Below are 22,843 nucleotides of genomic sequence, written 5' to 3' on the forward strand. Positions count from 1 at the left end.
ATTATTAGTTATTATATTATCTGTTAGTTATTATTATTATTATTATTATTATAGCAATATTATTATAATCATCAATACATATTTTTCAAATTAAATCACACTTAACACACTATAAATGACAGTCTAAAAAAAAACATTTTTAATGATAGCAATAGAAAAAGAGAGAAATCCCCATTACTATTTTCTTTAATTCTCTTCTTTCTATCAAACAGAGAGCCTAGCACTTCTTAAATTAATCCTCCTCCTAATCTGGCTGATTCATGAGTCTGTGAAAATACAAGTTGCTTTAAATCTTCTAGCCCTGCTCCACACCACTGTAATGATAGCTGGATTATCTTGTAAGATGGGTGATGTATTGAGCTTTTTACTCATTCCTGTGGCCCTATGTTTACAATCTGCTAAATATGTATGCGAGTGGCTTGAGCAAATGAAGCCGTAAAGCTCAGTCCCAGAGTATATTACAAACACAAGCGTTCATGCTGTCGGATGATTGCTCTGCCACAGACCGAGGCTTACATTTTCACCTGCGGCTTCTCTATCAATCTCTGTCTTTTTATTTTATATCTGTTGTGCAGCAAATCACTGTTCTCAACAAGCACGCATATGTTAATAGAGAGAGAGAGTAAATAATATAACTCATTAATATAGCTAAAGGCCTCATTAATGATGCCTTTTTATGTCATTGTTTTTATCTTTTTGGCTCGGATGCTAGTATTCATTATATGATAAAACTATTCACAACTATATAACAAATTACATATATTTTTTTAAATAACAATTATTAAAATATAATATAATGAATACCAGAAATTTAAACTAAATATACATTATATGTAATATAATTTATGTACATACATCAAATATATGTAAAAAAAAAGAAAATTATACATATACTATATATATTTTATATATATCCTATAATGAAGCCGTAAAGCTCAGTCCCAGAGTATATTACAAACACAAGCATTCATGATATATATATCAAACTTGCCACAATGTTTCACTTTTGAACAGCAGTTTAAAGATAAATGTATTGAGACATTGAATCAGTCTTGAATTCAGAGCTCTAGATCCATTCGACGTTGTATTTCTAATTAAATAAAGAGGATGCGTAATTTAATTGAGTAATATGAACTTTTCATGGTAATTATTTGCCTAACTCTTTTAATTAATCCCATTGGCACCTAACAGATGACGGGTTTATCAGCAAATTAACAAAGCAAGGTGAAAAGCAGTGAACTCTTTAACCTTCATCCACTGGCAGTCATTAGAAGAGGACGACAGCACTGCACTCACTGCACAGACACACTGACTCTGTAGAACACACTGACTCTATAGAACAAACTGACTCTATAGAACACACAACAGCACTGCGCTCACTGCACAGATACACTGACTCTGTAGAACACACGACACACTGACTCTATAGAACAAACTGACTCTATAGAACATACAACAGCACTGCGCTCACTGCACAGATACACTGACTCTGTAGAACACACGACACACTGACTTTATAGTCCACACTGACTCTAGAATACACAACACACTGACTTTATAGTCCACACTGACTCTATAGAACATACAACAGCACTGCGCTCACTGCACAGACACACTGACTCTATAGACAAACTGACTCTATAGAACAAACTGACTCTATAGAACACACAATAGCACTACGCTCACTGCACAGACACACTGACTCTATAGACACACTGACTCTATAGAACACACAACAGCATTGCACTCACTGCACAGACACACTGACTCTATAGAACACACGACACACTGACTCTATAGTCCACACTGACTACAACAGCACTGCACTCACTGCACAGACACACACAGACTCTATAGACACACTAGCTCTTTAGTTCAAACGACACACTGACTCTATAGCTCACTCTATAGCCCACAAAACACACTGCCTCTATAGTCCACACATGACAACAATACTATAGAGTCATTGTATTTATTGTGGCCAGCCTAAGGCTGTGAGGTGGAGGGATTATCTCGGCAAAGTGCTCACTAACACAGATTTAGACAGTTTGTGAATAATATTTGAGAGAAATGGGCCTTTTGTGTACATAGAAAAAGCCTTAGATCTTTGAGTTCAGCTCATGAAAAATGGGGGCAAAAACAAAAGTGTTGCGTTTATAATTTTGTGTATATAAAAAAAAAAATCTTATTATTATCAATGTTGAAAATAGCTTTTTTCTGTGCAATATTTTGGTGGAAAGTGAAAACTGTGAAAAGAACATATTTATAATTTATATTTATATTTTCCTTAGTCAAAAAAACATTTATTAAAAATATTACTGACATATCAATTGAGACTTGAAATAAATATTATAATTAAACTTTATTTGGACTACTTCTTAATTGCACAATGCTCCTTTCTTAATATTAAGCCTAAAATGTGTTTTATTTTCACCATTAGTAAGGATAGTATAATCTCTGTATAATATCAGTCTTTAAATGCAAGATATTTAAAAAGTGTTTGTTCAAGTGTTGAACATCAGCACTATTTCCAGATAACTAAAGTGCATTAAGTACAAAATAAGTTGTTCCAATTAAGCAGACTTTAAGTATATAAATTTACAGTTGCAGGGTATTTATATTAAGTACGTAAAAATGTAAACATATTTGTAATATACTTGCCATAAAATAAACATATTTCATGTACACTTTGTTATATTTATTTTTCACTAGGGTTGCAGGATTATAAATGTCTTTACTGTCACTTTTGATCAATTTAATGCATCCTTGTTGAATAAAAGTATTATTTATTATTTTCTTCTTGTAAAATCCATCTTATCCCAAACTTTTAAATAAAATGTATCATGGTTTCCTCAAAAATCACAAGCAGCACGACTGTTTCAACATTGATAATAATCATAAATGTTTCTTGAGCATCGAATCATCATATTAGAGTGAATTCTGAAGGATCATGTGACACTGAAGAATTGAAAAAAATAGATTTGATCACACTGTAAAAAAATATTGATGTTTAACTTAAAAAAGTAAGTAACCTGGTTGCCTTAAAATTTTAAGTTCATTGAACTGGAAAAAGTGAGTTAATACAATGAAGGAGAATGATTTAATCACCATAAACTTAAAATTATATGTTATCTGAACTAAATCAATTATTTAAGTTGATTTGAAAAAAGAAAAAAATGTTGTGATTACTACACTGTAAAAAAATATTTTTGGTTTAACTTAAAACAGTAAGTAACCTGGGTTGCCTTAAAATTTTAAGTTGATTGAACTGGAAAAAGTGACTTAATAAAATGAAGTAGATTAATTTAACCATTAGAAACTCAAACTAATTAGTTATCTCAACTAAATAAATTATTATAAAGTTGATTTGACAAAAGAAAATATGTTGTGATAACAAATCTTGAAAATATTTTTTACAGTGCAGGAATAAATTACACTATTTTAAACTGCAATAATATTTCATAGTCTTTACTGTATTTTTAATCAAATAAATGCAGCCTTCTTGAGCAGAAGAGACTTCTTTCAAAAACATAAAAATGTCATAATTATTTCAAAACTTTTGACTGCGAGTATACACTATATCTCATGTACTCTCCCGAAACCACAAGCAGTGGCACACACAACAGGTTCAAGGAGCCCTTTCGGCCCCAGGGCGCCCAGCAATACTCCCGGTCAGCATTACAGACACGTCAGGTCCTCTTTAAATCCGCCAGCCTTCACCCATGATCAAGGCCAGCGTCCCGAACCCCGCACATCAACATGACACGGACGCGCACACACACACGCACACGCTCCCAGGCTCGTCCTCCACACAGAATCGAACACGTTCTGCGTCTGGGAAAAACAGGCTTAGAAAAACATTAGTGCGTGATCCCGTTTGGGTTGTCCTGCTCTTGCCGAGGATTAGCCGTCGTTGTTTTGCACGTTCCACTTAAGCGAGGTGCATGAATTTGACCTCAATTATATTCTGTTCAATATCTGAGATCAGGAGACTGGCGTTACATCATCAAAGGTTAAACGAAAGACTGAAAGACTAAACTACAAGATCTCGCAAATAACTTGGAAACTCAAAGTAAACATAATTAGCCTCAGTCTTTGTGCAGCTAATTCTGCTGATACAAATACACTTTATTTTTGGGCCATCTGTTATTTACCCCATGTTGTTTTCGGTTTTAATCACTTCAAAGCCATGATATTTACTTTCCTTGTCTCCTCACCCAAAAAACACATTAAATACTGATTTATTTATTTTTGTCAAACAATGTGTTTTTTTTTTCCTCCTGCTCCTCAAATACATATGGTTTATGGCAGTGTTTGAGAAGCTTTGTAGTTTCCCAAGCTTATTATAAGTAAAGCAACACTTTTGAAAATCTAATTAGCTACACTATAATTACATTGAAGCTTTTAGATATCAGATATGTTTCCCCACTAAATGCAGTCTCATCTACTGTAGTGTGACAACATTAAACGTTTAAGTCGTGATGAAACTGAAGTCACGATAGATGTTTTACTTTTGCACTGTGATGTTTATTATCGAAAATGGAAAAAAGGGCGGGGCTTATTTCCATCAATTGGTGTTGATTGGATGGTGTTAGTTCTGAATGTGAGCTCTGCTGTCAATCATGAGAAAGGGGCGGGCTTAAGCGGACTAAATGATTGGAGAAGTCATTTCACCAGATGATCGAGTTTAAAAAATAAAACCTCCGAGGTGAAAACCAAACAAAACAAGCATGATGGATAGATCGTTCACAGTAAAATCTATAATGCTAACAGAAAAAAATTAATGAAATTAATATTCACAACTTTAAAAGAGGGATGTTCAGTCCGATAAAGGTCTGGGCAACAAAGACTGTACATTATTCATTTTCAATAATAGCTGGCAATTTCATACAATACGAGTGACGGCAACCATTAAAGGAACGCTCTGACTTTTTTGGACTTTAGCTTATTCACTGCATCCCCCAGAGTTAGATAAGTCCATATATACCTGTTTCATCTCTGTGCGTCCTGTATTAGCCTAGCTTAGCACAAAGACTGGATGTAAATGGCTACAGCTAGCATACTAATCCTAATAAGAGACAAAATAATGCAAACATTTTCCTATTTACATGTTGTGATTTGTACAGTCACAGAGTGTTCAAATCACAATGTCATATGCGACACAGCCATCTTTTAACCATATAAATATTAGAAACTATATTCTCAGAAGGCATCACTGCTACTTGGGCGGAGTGATAACCGCAGCACCTGAGACGCGCCGTAGCAGTGTTTCACCTTCTGAGAAAATAGTCCCCAATATTTATATGGTTAAAGGATATCTGTGTCTCATATGACCTTGTTATTTGCACACTCTGTGACTATAAAAATCACAACATGTAAATAGGAAAATTGCGTTATTTGGTCTCTTATTGGGATTATGCTAGCTGTAGCCATTTACATACAGTCTTTATGCTAAGCTAGGCTAGCGGTGGGTGCGTCAGATAGAGTTACAGCACGCATGGAGATGAAAAAGGTATGTATGGGCTTATCTAACTCTGGGGGATACCGTCGGTAAAAAAAAGTCGGAGTGCTCCTTTAATGAACATTACGTGACCAGCCACAGTTAATTATTTACTGCAGTCGAGTAGGACCGCCTGCTTTATTCGTCAATCTACAACAATTCAATCACAGTTTAGGAGTTCAATAAAAGGCCATAATCTACCCTCACAAAGTCTTGATGTGTTTCAGGCTCTCCTAGAACAGGTTTTCCTGCTTGAATGTTGATTATTCTCCTCATATTCTCCATTGTTGCGGCTCCTCTCTTCCCACTCTGTCAGTAACGCTCTGTTTACTTCCTGTCTCTATGAAGCCCCTCCTTCTGAAAGCACACTGCTCTTATTGGTCGGATGGATCAGTGTGTTGTGATTGGTCGAGCGCTTCGAGTGTGTTTGGGAAATGTCCCGCCTCTTACCATAACCGCCAGTTTAACACACTACTGACTAACTCAACCAGGCCCCGCCCCTTTATTCTGCGCATTAATTATTATAATGAGGAATATTGTGACGTGTTTACGGAAGAAACTCAAGACGTTTCAGAAACACTGATATAGAGAAGAACTGGAGCTTTTTCATGCTCAAACAGTCAACATTACACACTAACACTAACTAGATCAAAACCATAGTGCTACTACGAAGCAAAATAATTTGATATTTACAATAAAGGGTTCATTCACATGAACAGATTCACTAAAACAAATGCTACAAATGAGGGAAACATTTGATTTAAAACCGTAGTCAAGTTAGTAGAATAATCACTTTAGTTAGTTGCTAAATAAAGAGCCCAACATGACAGGAGTGGACGGCAACAACGCCCGAAGACCGTGAAGTCTAAACACGGTCAGTTATCTAATTACAAAGACCTGTCTATCCGCCACAATGTTAATTCGCTTTTTAGGCATTACAAGGTTGAGCTTTCCTCCCATCAACCCTCAGTGGAGAGGAGGGCCGGCCCTAATTGGTTCCAGAGCTCACCCTAACAACACAACGCCTCTTCAACACACACGCAGCGTGGTGATTTTCATCTTGATTGTAAATACTGTTTCACGGAAACAATGAACACATGCTAACACGAAGCTGGGTCGGCAATTAACATGATTACAAAGTACCTCATTACCATTTTGACACGAGGAGAGAAAAAAAGTGAGGCTACTGGCTAATGCTCTTAAATGGGAAGAACTGTTTTAAGTTATTCTGCTGGACATTAGAGAGGCCTTGATCTGAACACAATCCCTCCCGGGGCTCTATTAAACATCCCTCCCGAGGCCATGAATCAAAGATCAGCAGAATTTTATAGACAATCAAGAAAATTAAGCATGGACTCCACTCAGAAGGACAACATACCCAAGTACTCTATACACTCACCTAAAGGATTATTATGAACACCAGACTAATATTGTGTTTGACCCCCTTTCAAAATTTAGAAATGTTGGCCCATATTGATAGGATAGCATCTTGCAGTTGATGGAGATTTGTGGGATGCACATCCAGGGCACGAAGCTCTCGTTCCACCACATCCCAAAGATGATCTATTGGGTTGAGATCTGGGGCCTCATTTATAAAACTTAGGATTTGCGTCAGAAGTGGCGTACGGATGAAACATAGGACGTGCGTACGCACAGAAATATTCAGATTTATAAAACCGTGCGCACGCACATCCTACGCATTTTTCCCTTAATAAATCACAATCAATTCTAAATGTAGCGCAGCTTTTGCGGCTTCATGTCACGCCCACAGTTGCCCATAAATAGTCTGTGAAACGCCCAAAAGTTAATATTCATGAATTGCGAAATCATGTTAAACACAGAGAGGAAATAAAAAAATGTAACTTCACTCAATGTGAAGTAGAAGTTATCGTTGGCAAGGTGGAAAAGAGGAGAAAATGTTGTTTGGAGGGCACAGTGTGGGCATTACTAATGCCAAAAAGGCACTTGAGTGGCAAAAGGTTGCAGACGCCGTAAATGCTGTCGCCTCACAACCTCGGACTGTGGCCGAAATAAAAAAGAAATGGTCGGACATCAAAGTCGAGGCAAAAAAAGCGTCTAGTCATTAATTCAAGAGGTGGCCAAGGAGTTGGGCGAAATCAAGACTGTCCTAACTGAAATAAACTGCATAATGAGGGAATTCTTGAATAAATAATATATTTTTCCACACCTTTTGTTGTGCAGATGATGCGTTCACTCCGAATCCTTCCATTTAATCGCCACATCTTCTAGAGCGCAAGATCAGCCATTGTGCGTCATTATACGCATTGTGATGGGGCATTTTATTTACATCCATTTCATTCTGCATCTGACAAGCTACGGATGTCGGTTATAATCTACTTGGAAATGGGAAATAGTTCAGCAAAAAATGTATATTTCTTGCAGCTTTCTGAATGGTTGAGACGCATCATACGTTATTTTATCAAAAATAAAACAAACTAAAGGCATATGCATGAATAATTTTTTTTTTTTTACTATGAAAACAACTTTTCCCAGTGGACAAATAATATTTATCGATCTATCTATGTATCTCCCCAATTATCTATCTATCTGACTGACTAATTGCTATATCTGCTCCGTTAGACGGACATATTGGCGAGAATATCAGTTTTGTACATTATTTCCGTCTGTTTACCATCTTATTTATGAGGATGAATTGCATACCAATATTATAGCAGAAAATATTTCACTTTCTTTTTGGAAATGCGTTAATTTGCATTTCTGTTACAGATCGATCAAACGGGTGTTCGTGTAGGCTGTTAATTGTAAGCTGTTAAGACTTGTTTTGTGAAGTCTTCGTGTTATTTGTGAGGGGCAGTATTGCAATTTATTTTACACAACCGTCTACAGTTTCACACACGGTCACGTGTTTTTTCCAACTGCCGACGGTGTCGCCATTTCTCATTTCATTTTCACCCGTTTTTGTGCGTACGCCTGGGTCAGAGCTTGCGTAAAGGACCGCACATTTTGCCGTCAAGTTTGTTTTTTATAAATACCAACTATTGCGTAGAGAGCGGCGTACGCCTTCTTTTGTGCGTACACAACGTTTATAAATGAGGCCCCTGGTGGCCATAAAGGGATGGACATGGTCAGAAACAATGCTCAGGTAGGCCGTGGCATTTAAACGATGCCCAATTGGCACTAAGGGGCCTAAAGTGTGCCAAGAAAACATTCCCCACACCATTACACCACCACCACCAGCCTGCACTGTGGGAACATCATTACGGCAATCTGCACTGAATAAAGACAGCTTTTCAGGTGTTGAGTGGACCAGCAATTCTGCGGCAAGAATTAGTTTTTTTCTTCTTCTTCAAGATGCTTTTAAGCCTCCTATTATCCTTGGGGTCAATTTTAACCCATTCAATGTTTAACGTCTGTAAAAACATCATTTTATTTTTTTGCTTCAGATTTAATGACTTTTCTTAATTTAATGGGGACAACTCTGTAAGCATAAAATTAACCTGCTAATATTTTTTCAAAGTCCTGTACAAATTTTGTAACATCGGTGTTCCTTGGGGTCAATTTGACCCCAGGCTCTTTTAGTTGTATAATAAAACAGAAGAAATATTAAAATTTCACACACTTTTGTTTTGGTTGTTTTATTGAGGTCATTATAACATGTCATAATTTGAATTTATAATGTTCATTGTATTTTTACATATTCAATATCATTTTCAAAAAACGTCCCTCTGTTTTCGGGCTCTAACCAAACATAACCATATCTGTAGTATTGCGGGAATGAGAATTATGTCACATGCATGTGAACTACTAGTAGTTCTCATGACATGTGACATAATTCTCAAGATAACTAATAATTATTTCCTGTGCATTTGGGGAGGGGAAAACATCATTTTTGTGAGAACTTTGATGTTTCCCGTGCCATGGGGGAGGAGAAAACATAATTTTTGTGAGATTGACCCCAAACTCGTTGTACTATCCTTGATAAAATAAATAGTTTTTCCTTCCAAATTTTATAGATTACAAAAATATATACTTAGAAATATTATAAAACAAATAAAACACCAGATGTATTTATACTTTTACAATTTTAGTAAGATTTTATGTTGATTTGTACATTTTTCCATAGTTGTGCAATGGGTATTCTGGATGTATAAGGAGTTAGGTGGGGTGGGGAGGGGGGTGGTGGGTGGATGTCAACTTAAAACGTTACTTAAGTAGTCAACAAAGACATAAATTAACTGAGACAAACTTTTGTAAAAAAAAAAAAAAATCATATTGTGGAGGTTTAAATTACTGGGGTCAATTGGGTAAAAAGTGTTATCAGATTTGAGGGTAACAGGAGGGTTAATAAAATATCAGACAAAATCTTGAAGATAAATTCAAAGAAGTTTGTAACAATGTTCAAAAGACATTTTGTACATTGCAAAGGGGAAAAAAAGTGATGCGTACAAGTACCATGCAAGTCTATGATATTTCTTAAACAAGAACCACTCATTATTTTAGACTTGGGTGACTGTCTACATTTCCACATAAACTAAAGTCCGCTTCAGAAGAGAGCGCCTGATGAATGGATGAAGTGTCCAGGACTGTACGGCTGCTGTGTTTACTGTGGCCCAGTAAAGTGATTTACTGTAAAACACACTCATAATATAAACACTAAACTCACACTGGCTGACGAACAAACACAAGCGTGTCATTCCAGAGAGATTGCGAAGTGAAAGCAGGCGGACTTGCGTTTATGAGCCGGTGACCCTGAGAACAGTGGCCCTCGCTGCGACCTTCAAACCACGCTCGCTGACCCTCGGCATCAGCCCGGGGATCTGGGAAGCGGAGATGGATAGGTTCCCGGCCGCGGGGTTAAAGCAGACGAGTGTGTGAGTGTGTGTGCTGATTCAGCGTGACTCCACGCTTTGGCTGCTGTGATTACTGAGAATGGAAAGATGAAGGCATTTACGGTGTGATTAGTAAGCTTGTTCACACGAACGGAGAGATCTGCAGAGCAACCCTCTATAAATAAACCATTGTTTCTCTCAGGACAATCAGCAATGTTTCAGCACAGGAAATGACATCAGCAGACAGAGCTGCGCTTCACAAGGGGACGATGTCACGACACTTGCTGAAACGGTACATAGAAGAGCAAAAAGACTACTATAAATTAATAGTGATAAATCGCAGGTTAGATTTGCAAACATTTATATAAATGTTATATTTAATGCAGGGATGTCTATTTATTTAAATGATGTACTGAGTTACAGCAAGAGATTAAAAACTAAATTAAATCCCTATGTTATTTTGGCCGGAAGCTAGATATTTTACTTTATAAAGTTTTAAATATGGATATTCTTCTTACACAAAAGCATTTCTTCCCTTCAGAAGGGCTTTATTAACCCTCAGAGCATGTGGAGCACTTTATGATGGATAGATGCACTTTTATCATGGATAGATGCACTTTTATGATGGAGAGATGCACTTTTATCATGTATAGATACACTTTTATCATGGATAGATGCACTTTTATGATGGACAGATGCACTTTTATCATGGATAGATGCACTTTTATGATGGACAGATGCACTTTTATGATGGACAGATGCACTTTTATGATGGACAGATGCACTTTTATGATGGATAGATGCACTTTTATGATGGACAGATGCACTTTTATGATGGATAGATGCACTTTTATGATGGACAGATGCACTTTTATGATGGATAGATGCACTTTTATGATGGACAGATGCACTTTTATCATGGATAGATGCACTTTATGATGGACAGATGCACTTTTATGATGGACAGATGCACTTTTATGATGGACAGATGCACTTTTATGATGGATAGATGCACTTTTATGATGGACAGATGCACTTTTATGATGGATAGATGCACTTTTATGATGGACAGATGCACTTTTATGATGGATAGATGCACTTTTATGATGGACAGATGCACTTTTATGATGGATAGATGCACTTTTATGATGGACAGATGCACTTTTATGATGGATAGATGCACTTTTATGATGGACAGATGCACTTTTATGATGGATAGATGCACTTTTATCATGGACAGATGCACTTTTATCATGGACAGATGCACTTTTATGATGGACAGATGCACTTTTATGATGGATAGATGCACTTTTATGATGGACAGATGCACTTTTATGATGGATAGATGCACTTTTATGATGGATAGATGCACTTTTATGATGGACAGATGCACTTTTATGATGGATAGATGCACTTTTATCATGGATAGATGCACTTTTATCATGGACAGATGCACTTTTATGATGGATAGATGCACTTTTATGATGGACAGATGCACTTTTATGATGGATAGATGCACTTTTATGATGGACAGATGCACTTTTATGATGGATAGATGCACTTTTATCATGGACAGATGCACTTTTATGATGGACAGATGCACTTTTATCATGGACAGATGCACTTTTATGATGGATAGATGCACTTTTATGATGGACAGATGCACTTTTATGATGGATAGATGCACTTTTATGATGGACAGATGCACTTTTATGATGGATAGATGCACTTTTATCATGGACAGATGCACTTTTATCATGGACAGATGCACTTTTATGATGGACAGATGCACTTTTATGATGGACAGATGCACTTTTATGATGGATAGATGCACTTTTATGATGGACAGATGCACTTTTATGATGGATAGATGCACTTTTATGATGGACAGATGCACTTTTATGATGGATAGATGCACTTTTATGATGGACAGATGCACTTTTATGATGGATAGATGCACTTTTATCATGGACAGATGCACTTTTATCATGGACAGATGCACTTTTATGATGGACAGATGCACTTTTATGATGGATAGATGCACTTTTATGATGGACAGATGCACTTTTATGATGGATAGATGCACTTTTATGATGGATAGATGCACTTTTATGATGGACAGATGCACTTTTATGATGGATAGATGCACTTTTATCATGGATAGATGCACTTTTATCATGGACAGATGCACTTTTATGATGGATAGATGCACTTTTATGATGGACAGATGCACTTTTATGATGGATAGATGCACTTTTATGATGGACAGATGCACTTTTATGATGGACAGATGCACTTTTATGATGGATAGATGCACTTTTATGATGGATAGATGCACTTTTATCATGGACAGATGCACTTTTATGATGGATAGATGCACTTTTATGATGGACAGATGCACTTTTATGATGGATAGATGCACTTTTATCATGGACAGATGCACTTTTATGATGGATAGATGCACTTTTATGATGGACAGATGCACTTTTATGATGGATAGATGCACTTTTATGATGGACAGATGCACTTTTATGATGGATAGATGCACTTTTATCATGGACAGATGCACTTTTATGATGGACAGATGCACTTTTATCATGGACAGATGCACTTTTATGATGGACAGATGCACTTTTATCATGGATAGATGCACTTTTATGATGGACAGATGCACTTTTATCATGGATAGATTCACTTTTATCATGGATAGATTCACTTTTATCATGGACAGATGCACTTTTATGATGGATAGATGCACTTTAATCATGTATAGATGCACTTTTATCATGGATATATGCACTTTTATGATGGACAGATGCACTTTTATGATGGACAAATGCACTTTTATCATGGATAGATGCACTTTAATCATGTATAGATGCACTTTTATCATGGATAGATGCACTTTTATGATGGATAGATGCACTTTTATCATGGAAAGATACAATTTTACCATGGATAGATGCACTTTTATCATGTATAGATGCACTTTTAACATGGATGGATGCACTTTTATGCTGGATAGATGAACTTCTATCATGTATGGCTGCTCTTTTATGATGGATAGATGCACTTTTATGATGTATAGATCCACTCTTTTTAATATAACTCAGATTGTATCCGTCTGAAAGGAAGAATGTCGTATACACTTGGATGACTTGAGGGAGAGTAAATCATGGGCTAATTTTCATTTTTGGTTGAACTATCCCTTTAAAATGTTTACAGATTTATCTAAAATTGTGAACCTTTAGCGCTGTAGCTTTTGACCCGCGCCTCAAGACTCACTCGTGGGTGTTTTGACAGGCTAATTGTGCCGCATGTGACGTACGGCAGGATTTGACTCTGGATTTTCAACAGTAGTTTTCTCGGAGCTGTACGGCGTTCCAGGTGACCTGGGAAGTAGATGTCATGACCCTTCTTTCTGTTGATCCCAAAACGAACATCTTTATCAAAATAACCCCGCCGTAAGAGCGTGGGAAGACACAGCGAGTACATTCATCACTTTAACGATTAATTTCCTTGTCCTGTCCTTCCCCGGATCTATTAATATCATTCCTGAGGTGTAAGTATGCATTTCCCGTCGATGAGATTTATTCCGATATCATGCCTTCCATTACTCATCCCGCAGCACCTGCGATTTAGGAGTCAAATCAAATCCAATATTTTTTTAATCAGAATATGAAAATCTTAACTTGATCAAGCCATCTTCTAGTATTACTTTCCTCGTTTCTCACAGGGAAGAGTCGCGAGGGCTCGTACGTGGAGAATTAATTTCAGATGTTTTCGCGGTAATTGTTAGAGAATGAAAAATTAAAACTGCCAGCAAGGTGTCGGTAAACATTAATCAGATCGTCTGGCTTTTTGTGCCAGGTAATTTGCCTTAATATTTAAATGTTCTTTAATAACTCTGATTATTAAAGGATTGTGCCGGTTTCTCCGCTGGCGGATTGTGGAGTGCTTGTAAAATGCCTCTACATTTATTAAAACACACCGACGACAGATTTGAAGCTGTCGGGCCTGAGGACTTATCTGCCGTCGAGAGGAGGGCTTTGTTCAATCACATATCGCCACTGCTTTAAAACACTTTAGATTCCCCTGTAATCCATTGGCATCCTGTAATTAATCAACTAATTCCAAGTCTCAGGATGGCTGTAATTACGGCACCTCGTAATAGCTTATTCTTTCTGCTCCAGCACCTACATTTCATTTGTTTATTTTCTCACACTCATAAATCTGGGGGAGTGTCAAGAGTGCCACAATATTAGTGCAATAATCAAAGTTAATTATCAGAGGCGCTCGCACCGCCCCCCCCCCCCCCCCTCCTGCTAATAATGGAGACTATCAGAGAGATCGGCTGCGAGCGCAGAGCCACGGGCTAAACCCTGCCACGCCACATCAAGACCAGAGGAATATTCATTAGGAATTACACCGTACGAGAGAGAGAGAGAGGGTTGAAAGCTAGAGCATCTTTACGTTTGCTTTTAGATGTCTTCTATTAGAATAGCAATTTTTTAACTGAAATAAAAGAAGTTTTAGATATAAAGCCCAAAGTAACGCATTCAATTAATTCGTTATAAAGGGAAAATAATGTGTTAAAATTAATAACGCATTCAAGACCTCCGTAGTTCATCTTACATCATATATAATTGACTGGTGAGGAACATGAAGCAGAGCAAAAGCTCACTGTGTAATGAAGCTTGTATAATGCAGTTATAATGCCCCTAAAATTAAAGATATCAGAGCAGAAATGCCCCTGTATGGGGTTTTGCCTCATATTTATATCATATGATGTAGTTAAGCAATATCACACGACTGCTGTTTTTGTTCCGAGTGCAAGTGTGATATTGAGTTACAACAGTTCGATGAAAAAGAGTCCACGTTTTGAGCGAATCAATCGGGTGAAACAACGATTCAATGACTCATCATAAAGAGTGCCATTTACTTCATTCCTAAATGAATCAGCCGTTTGAACAAATCAAATGAATGAATCAGTGAATCAATGAATGAATGACTCAATGACTTACTCATTAAAGGAGTAGTTCACTTTTTAAAAAAAAAATCTTTTGCTGATAATTTACTCATCCCCATGTCATCCAAGATATCCATGTCTTTCTTTCTTCAGTCGAAAAGGTTTTTCTTCCTTCAGCCGAGTCAATTTATGCATTATTCATTTTGTTCGTTGAATGAATAAAATGACTCGAAAAAGATTTGTTCATTTGGATGAACGAGTTCGAGCACAGAACAGAACAGAGCAAGGCGAGCATTTGAGCTTATAAAACTTAAACTTTGTTATTTATTTATTAAATGATCGATCGTTTGGCTTGATAAGACCCTTATTCATCGTCTGGAATCGTTTAAAGCCCTTTGAACAGTTTGCACTGAAACTCTCATTTGAACCTTGAACCGTTTGGTTCCCATTGAAGTCCATTATATGGAGAAAATCCTGGAATGTTTTCATCAAAAACCTTAATTTCTTTTCGACTGAAGAAAGAAAGACATGGACATCTTGGATGACATGGGGGCGAGTAAATTATCAGCAAAAGTTTTTTTTTTTTAAAGTGAACTACTCCCTAAGACATTAAACGCCACTTGCTTTCAGTTTTATTTCTTATTTGAGTATAATTTCATTTTTTTTTTATTCTTACATTTCCATATTTATAAAAAAATCTCGTTGGCGGAAGTACAGAACTAGTGTTTACAAAGCGAACGTGCAAATATTTAGCTATTTACAAAAAATAAGTTAAATACAAGGTAAAACAACAATGCCGATTTTGAAGTTGGAGGAGAAACTGAGGAGTTTATCGCCCTATCCTACTTTATAAACCGGAACATGCGTGACCTTTCAGCGTGATTACGTAATGTGTGTCGCATCAGCATTAGTGGTTATAAAGTATATAAATGTGTATTTTGTTCTTAATGTCGGCTGGTTTGTCTAGATCAGACTCGTGTCGAGACTTTGAAGCTGAGCTGAAACTCACATCTGGACCTTCGACCCGTTGGACCATACACCTTATTCAGAGCAGCGCCATGACAGGTATGAAAGTGAGGCTGTGAGGGATAGACTTACCGTGTTTCCAATGGCATCCGCTGTAAAAAGCTGAATAAAGCGGCTAGATTACTTACAATTTTCCACAACTTACATTGTCGGGAGTTTTTTGTCAACTGTAATTTCTTTGAAAGATATTTTTCCACTGTTTCATGAGCAGAACAATCCGAAAACACATTAAATAACAATACAGCCCATTGAAGAGATGCAAGTCTATCCCTCACAGCCTCGCTTTCATTCTCATTAAAAATCAAAGATGGCACTGCCGTGAATAAGGCGTATTGAAGTCACTATATGGAGAAACCCTGGAGTGTGTTCCTCAAAAACTTTCATTTCTCTTCGACTGAAGAAAGAAAGACTTGGATGATGTGAGGAGAGTAAATTATCAGGAAATTTTAATTTCGAAGTGAACTACTCGTTCAACAAAAGGCGACATTAGTTGGCGCCAGTGTTGTAGTACTCGAGACTCGGACTCGGTCTCGAGACCATATTTTAATGGTCTTGGTCTTGACTCGTGTGCATTTGGACTCGGAATTGACTCGTACTCAAACATTTTTTTTTTAGGACTCAGAATTATTCCCGAGTCCACTCGAGTTCAATCCAAAATATTTTTCATGATTATTAATGTATGTTAATAAAATATTTCTTTAAATTGATTGACACGCCCAGTGATTGGTGATTTTCTAGTGCGCAACTGCGCATGACAAATTGTAATAAAATTACTTTTAACACCACCTACTATGTGGCCTTTTTACCCTAAACTGATCATATTTTTTAAACTCTAAGTAAATTCAGTAAAAAAAAAAAAAAAAAGGATTTCTCTAAGTAAATAAAAGTAAATTAGGTAATCAACCCTCACTGGTCTCGGTCTCGACTCTCTATGGACTCGGACTCGACTCTGACTCGAGTGAGGTGGTCTCGACTACAACACTGGTTGGCGCTAATGTCTGCAATAGCATCCGCTACGGCAGCGCAGCCTCAGCTGACAAACTGGGTGGAAAATAACATTTTCCACAATAACAATACTCTGATAAAAAGTACAGATCCTCGAAAAATTGACTTGGGTATAGTAACAAAGTAAAAAAATACTTGAAAGACTTAATGCCAATGAACAACAATTCAGATCAGTTCATATATTTCATTTCGTTAGTACCACTGTATTAGAGTTTGGATGCATTAGAAGGCCGATGACTATGTAGAAACAGCACTAATGAATCAAATCTCCACCTAATCATGTGACTCAGGAGAAGCCAGCTACACAAAACGTGATTTATGAAATCTAAAGGTCACACAGAATGACGTAGCACTGCAGTAGTCAAGAGTGTGTGTGCGGTGTTACTCACCCATTCCTCCGTGATCAGTCTTGCTCCTTTAATGGCACGACTTTGGTTTCGGCAAGCTAAAATCACATGGGCGCCGTGAAGAGCGAAAGATCGGGCGGTCTCGAAACCTGCAGATAGGGCGTGGGTGGGTGGAAAGGGGATTGTGGGAGAAGAGAAATGACATGATTGAGATAAGTCACTTGACTGATAACTTGCTGTTATTTGCGGCGGATGAACCCGAGCAGAGGGTGGACGGGATCCCATATCTCGGATTCGTTCTCCATCAGACAGAAAGCCAAAGGCTCTTTTTTTAAGATACTCAATCAAGACCCTTTTAAGTGATGAAAACGATTAAGTCAAAGCAGAGAAACTCCAATAGCTTTGGTAATGATAATGAAATGAAACCGGACCCAGGACAAGACCTTGAGGCACCTCAATGGCAGAACGTCTATCGTAAGCACATTTACACGGCAAAAAATAATCTGTGTTTTCCCACTATCTAAATATCTTTAAAAAGATACATTACTTGCAAATAAAATTGTGAAACAATGACTTTTTATCAGAAAATTTCTTTCTGAAGTAAGTTTAGTTTTCTTACTTTATTAGCAATAGCAAGTCATTCTTTTGTTTCCATGCATAAGCCTCACCAATCGTTTTAAACGAGAAACAATAGGGTTAAGAAAACAAAACTTGGCCTAAAAACAAGTATAATAATGGATCACAGATTTTTTGCGAGAATAAATGAGTAAATGGAGACGTAAAATCCATAATGTGTATTTCTTCGTACCCCTGATCCTAAAGCACTATCATAGGTAGGCTCTATCATACATTAGCCTCATTTAGAAATTACTCAGTTTCTCGAATTAACTTTCAAAAATCGCCACTCTAAATGGGTCAGTCAAACCCAAAAGGTGGAAACAATGATCTAAATATACTCCGTATGGGAAGGCAGAAACACAAAACATTTGCTTGACTGAAAAGGGTTATATTTAGGGGGGACTTGGGGTATTGTTTTGGCTGGTTTTGCTGACCTGCCGTTTTGCATTGTGCGTTTGATTACACCAAGTGTGTTTAAAGTTGCTCTTAAGCTGGCATCAGCACTTTATTACCCGGAGTGGGCACCAGTCATAAAGGTACATGTGTCTCAGAATAGATACAGCGAGAAAAAGCCTCAGGTTTGCAAGTCCGACATTAATAATCGAGTTAGAGAAGGAATATCGGATGGTTTTGCCATCATACGAAGGACACAAAGGTCAAACCTCTAAAATCTGAGCTCAGTGGCTTATTTTACCCCGTAATCCTCAGGCGCATGTGCATCGTTCTGTTGGCTCATTAAATCCTGGGTTTAATTACAGCGAAGGCATGCAGATCTGCTCTCTTCTGTTGTAATCTCCTATTACTGAAAGACTGGTTTGGTACTGGTTTTCCCTGGTGTGTGTGAGTGTGTTATCGGCCGGCAGGTGGACTGAACGCGCTGCCTCTCTCTGACTGTGAAATAACCCTTGGCCATTGGGCTTGTAAAACATATTACACTGTCATGGCTCAGAAAAGACCTGACAGGCCGACACGGCTCCGACAGAGAGGCATGACTCGTGAACCACTCAGGCGCAGGGAATCATGGGTATCAGTGGACATGATGAGCGCTGGCAGCTGGCACTCGCACGCATGTCCCACTTTTTCACCTTCACTTTTCCCACTGAAGTTCACTGCCCCGTTCCTTACACAGGACTCATCTCACTATGGAAACCAAACCAATTTCTGTTACCTTAAATCATATGTTTATCTCTGTAAAGCTACTTTTTGACACTTTTTTTATTAAAAGCGCTATATAAATGAGAATGACTTGTTGATTTTAACAGTTTTTTTATTTTTATAGACAGGCATTTTTTTTGCTTCTATTTTGCGCCTAAATCAAAAGGAACATAAGAAACAATAATTCTGCATAAAGACAACAAAGCATATTTTAGGACCATTGATGCACTGTAAAAAAAAATGCTTTCTTTACATTTTTACGTACAATCAACTTGAATGCTGAAAGTCATTTCGACTTAAAAAGAGTTGAATCTTGTACTTGAGTTGAAAATGTAAAATATATGTTGTCTTTTTTTTACGGTGATTTTTCCATCGTGACATTATTTATGACATTAACAAATAAACAAAACATATTGATGTAATAAAGGAACATTTTACATGAACGTGATATAATTATTATACGTCCCATGTTTTTCAATAAATATTACTACAGGTATGATGCATTATTTATTTATTTAGAGTGACTTCAGCATATTGTTTTGAGTTGCCTTGTCTTGTTAAATTTGATGTGCATGCTTTAAAATAAATAAACGTAAACATTTAATGTAATAAAGGAAAATTATTACGTTATTGTCACTAATAAATAATCATTTGAAAGGCAAGTACTGTGAAGTAATAACAGGGATAACATGTGCAATGCAAAAATGCACAAATGTTACTCTGTGTAAATCATAAAACTCTAGTAATATTCACTGTAATACAGAAAAAAATGAAATGACAACATAATAATTATCCCTGAAAAATATATATTTAAAAGTAGAAAAATAAGGAAGCTTTACAGTAATTTGGGGGTGGAAAAGTGTTCAAACTTTTCATTGCAAAATATCTTAAATATCTAAAAATAGGCTTTATTTTCTTCACAGAAAATGCAATATATATATATATATATATATGTATATATATATTTGAAGCAGAATATGACCTGGAATGAGAGTGGGATCAGAAATGCACTCATACGAGTTTCCCAACACACACACACACACACACACACACACATGTAAAACCCGTGCCTGATAGCCTGGCCTTCCTCTATGCAAACGAAGCGGGTTTGACAGTGTGCCGGCGTGTTTCTGAGCCACAGACAGTCTGGGCGATAGCGCAGATTAAAATGAACTTTAATTAGATTATGTTTTAATCTGATTTTCATTAAAAGGTAACTAGGAGGCCTAATTGTGAGGAGAGAGCTAAGGAGTATTACCCATTAAAACTCAAAATTGGAGTAGGATAAGACCTCCTCTCTGACAAACCAAGCATGCAATTCAATTTTATGACACCTTATTAGGAGTAATGGAGAACGCGTGTGTGTGTGTGTGTGTGTCTGCACAAGGCCGTCCTTCCCGGGAAACAGACACCAAAATAAAAACAAGAAACACTTTGCCTGCCAGTAGACCAACAAAACACACATTCACCAGCAAATCCATAACATGACACTTCTGCGGTGTGCTCTCGTCGCCTTATTAATGAAACAGTCTCGCATTAGCGTTGATCACAAGAGCAACTCACAGTCACCTTGTGGAAATCGTGGCGGTTGTTCGGCTTGAAGTGTGAATTAATCAACGCTGTTGTTTTTTGTAATGGAGAACAAATTAGAACATGTTTAACGACAACAGCGACCCGCCATGTATTATTTATGGAAAATAAGAGGGGCTTGACATTAATTTGGACATAATGACTCCGCTTGTTCGTCAAAGAGGCGGAGATGCGCACGAGTCCAGCTGAATTAGCAGGACATTTCAGTGAAAGAAAGAAAGATGGCCATTTTGAAATCATGCCTTAAACACAAGGTTAGTTAAATGACCACTGCGTTTCTTGATTTGATTTATTCAACAATGTTTACAAACAACATATATAATCATGCCAGAGGCGATTCATATACATTTAAATACAATTGTTGAGGATAAAATACACAATAATACCTCAGGCTTGTTTCCATTGTGGTCCTCTACATGCATAAAATGAACAGTTCCAGTGGGAATAAAATCAAAACAAACAACTCACACCCTACAAATTCCTATGGGATCTTAATTGGAAAGCCATTTTTTTACTTCTCTTCTAAAGGGCCGTGCCTTTCGTAATTGCTTTAAATGATCTGGCAATCCATTCCAAGCAACTGCACTCGAGTACAAAAACTAATTCTTCCCAAATTTTAAATCGGTACAAATATATATTATGTATTTTTGCCCTTGTAGAAATACAGTGAACATCTTTCACAAAACATAGTAGTCATGCAAGTATTTAGGAAAACTCCTCTGAATTACTTTATACACCATCTTAATTTTAATAAAAATTTTAATATATAAATTTTAAAATAATTTTACGCTTGGGTGTGTAAGGCGCTGTGAGGACGCTGTGACGACACGACGTCCCAGAGATGGCCTGCGGGTCACTGGATGGGTTTACGCTTCGGTGTGTAACGCACTGTGAGGACGTTGTGACGACGGGACGTCCCATAGATGGCCTGCCAGTCACTGGATGGGTTTACGCTTCGGTGTGTAACCCACTGTGAGGACGCTGTGCCGACGGGACGTCCCAGAGATGGCCTGCGGGTCACTGGATGGCTTTACGCTTCGGTGTGTAACCCACTGTGAGGACGCTGTGACGACGGGACGTCCCATAGATGGCCTGCGGGTCACTGGATGGCTTTACGCTTCGGTGTGTAACCCACTGTGAGGACGTTGTGACGACGGGACGTCCCATAGATGGCCTGCCAGTCACTGGATGGGTTTACGCTTCGGTGTGTAACGCACTGTGAGGACGCTGTGCCGACGGGACGTCCCAGAGATGGCCTGCGGGTCACTGGATGGGTTTACGCTTCGGTGTGTAACGCACTGTGAGGACGTTGTGACGACGGGACGTCCCATAGATGGCCTGCCAGTCACTGGATGGGTTTACGCTTCGGTGTGTAACCCACTGTGAGGACGCTGTGCCGACGGGACGTCCCAGAGATGGCCTGCGGGTCACTGGATGGGTTTACGCTTCGGTGTGTAACCCACTGTGAGGACGCTGTGACGACGGGACGTCCCATAGATGGCCTGCGGGTCACTGGATGGCTTTACGCTTCGGTGTGTAACCCACTGTGAGGACGCTGTGACGACGGGACGTCCCATAGATGGCCTGCGGGTCACTGGATGGCTTTACGCTTCGGTGTGTAACCCACTGTGAGGACGCTGTGACGACGGGACGTCCCATAGATGGCCTGCGGGTCACTGGATGGCTTTACGCTTCGGTGTGTAACCCACTGTGAGGACGCTGTGACGACACGACGTCCCAGAGATGGCCTGCGGGTCACTGGATGGCTTTACGCTTCGGTGTGTAACGCACTGTGAGGACGCTGTGCCGACGGGACGTCCCA

The 22,843-nt window shown here is 38.0% G+C and overlaps 1 protein-coding gene across 2 annotated transcripts in view; it reads right to left on the minus strand.

Annotated features, from left to right (window-relative positions):
- Positions 1-22,843, minus strand: part of wwox (WW domain containing oxidoreductase) — a 268,954-nt gene that overhangs the window by 230,208 nt on the left and 15,903 nt on the right. For both annotated transcript variants that reach the window (XM_089127979.1, XM_089127980.1), the window contains exon 5: positions 17,701-17,807. In XM_089127979.1, coding sequence (XP_088984105.1) covers positions 17,701-17,807 — 107 coding nt within the window. The remainder of the gene's footprint in view (positions 1-17,700; positions 17,808-22,843) is intronic.

This window comes from Pimephales promelas, chromosome 25 (assembly GCF_988280905.1).
Source record: "Pimephales promelas chromosome 25, fPimPro1.hap1.1, whole genome shotgun sequence".
Classification (NCBI taxonomy): Eukaryota; Metazoa; Chordata; class Actinopteri; order Cypriniformes; family Leuciscidae; genus Pimephales; species Pimephales promelas.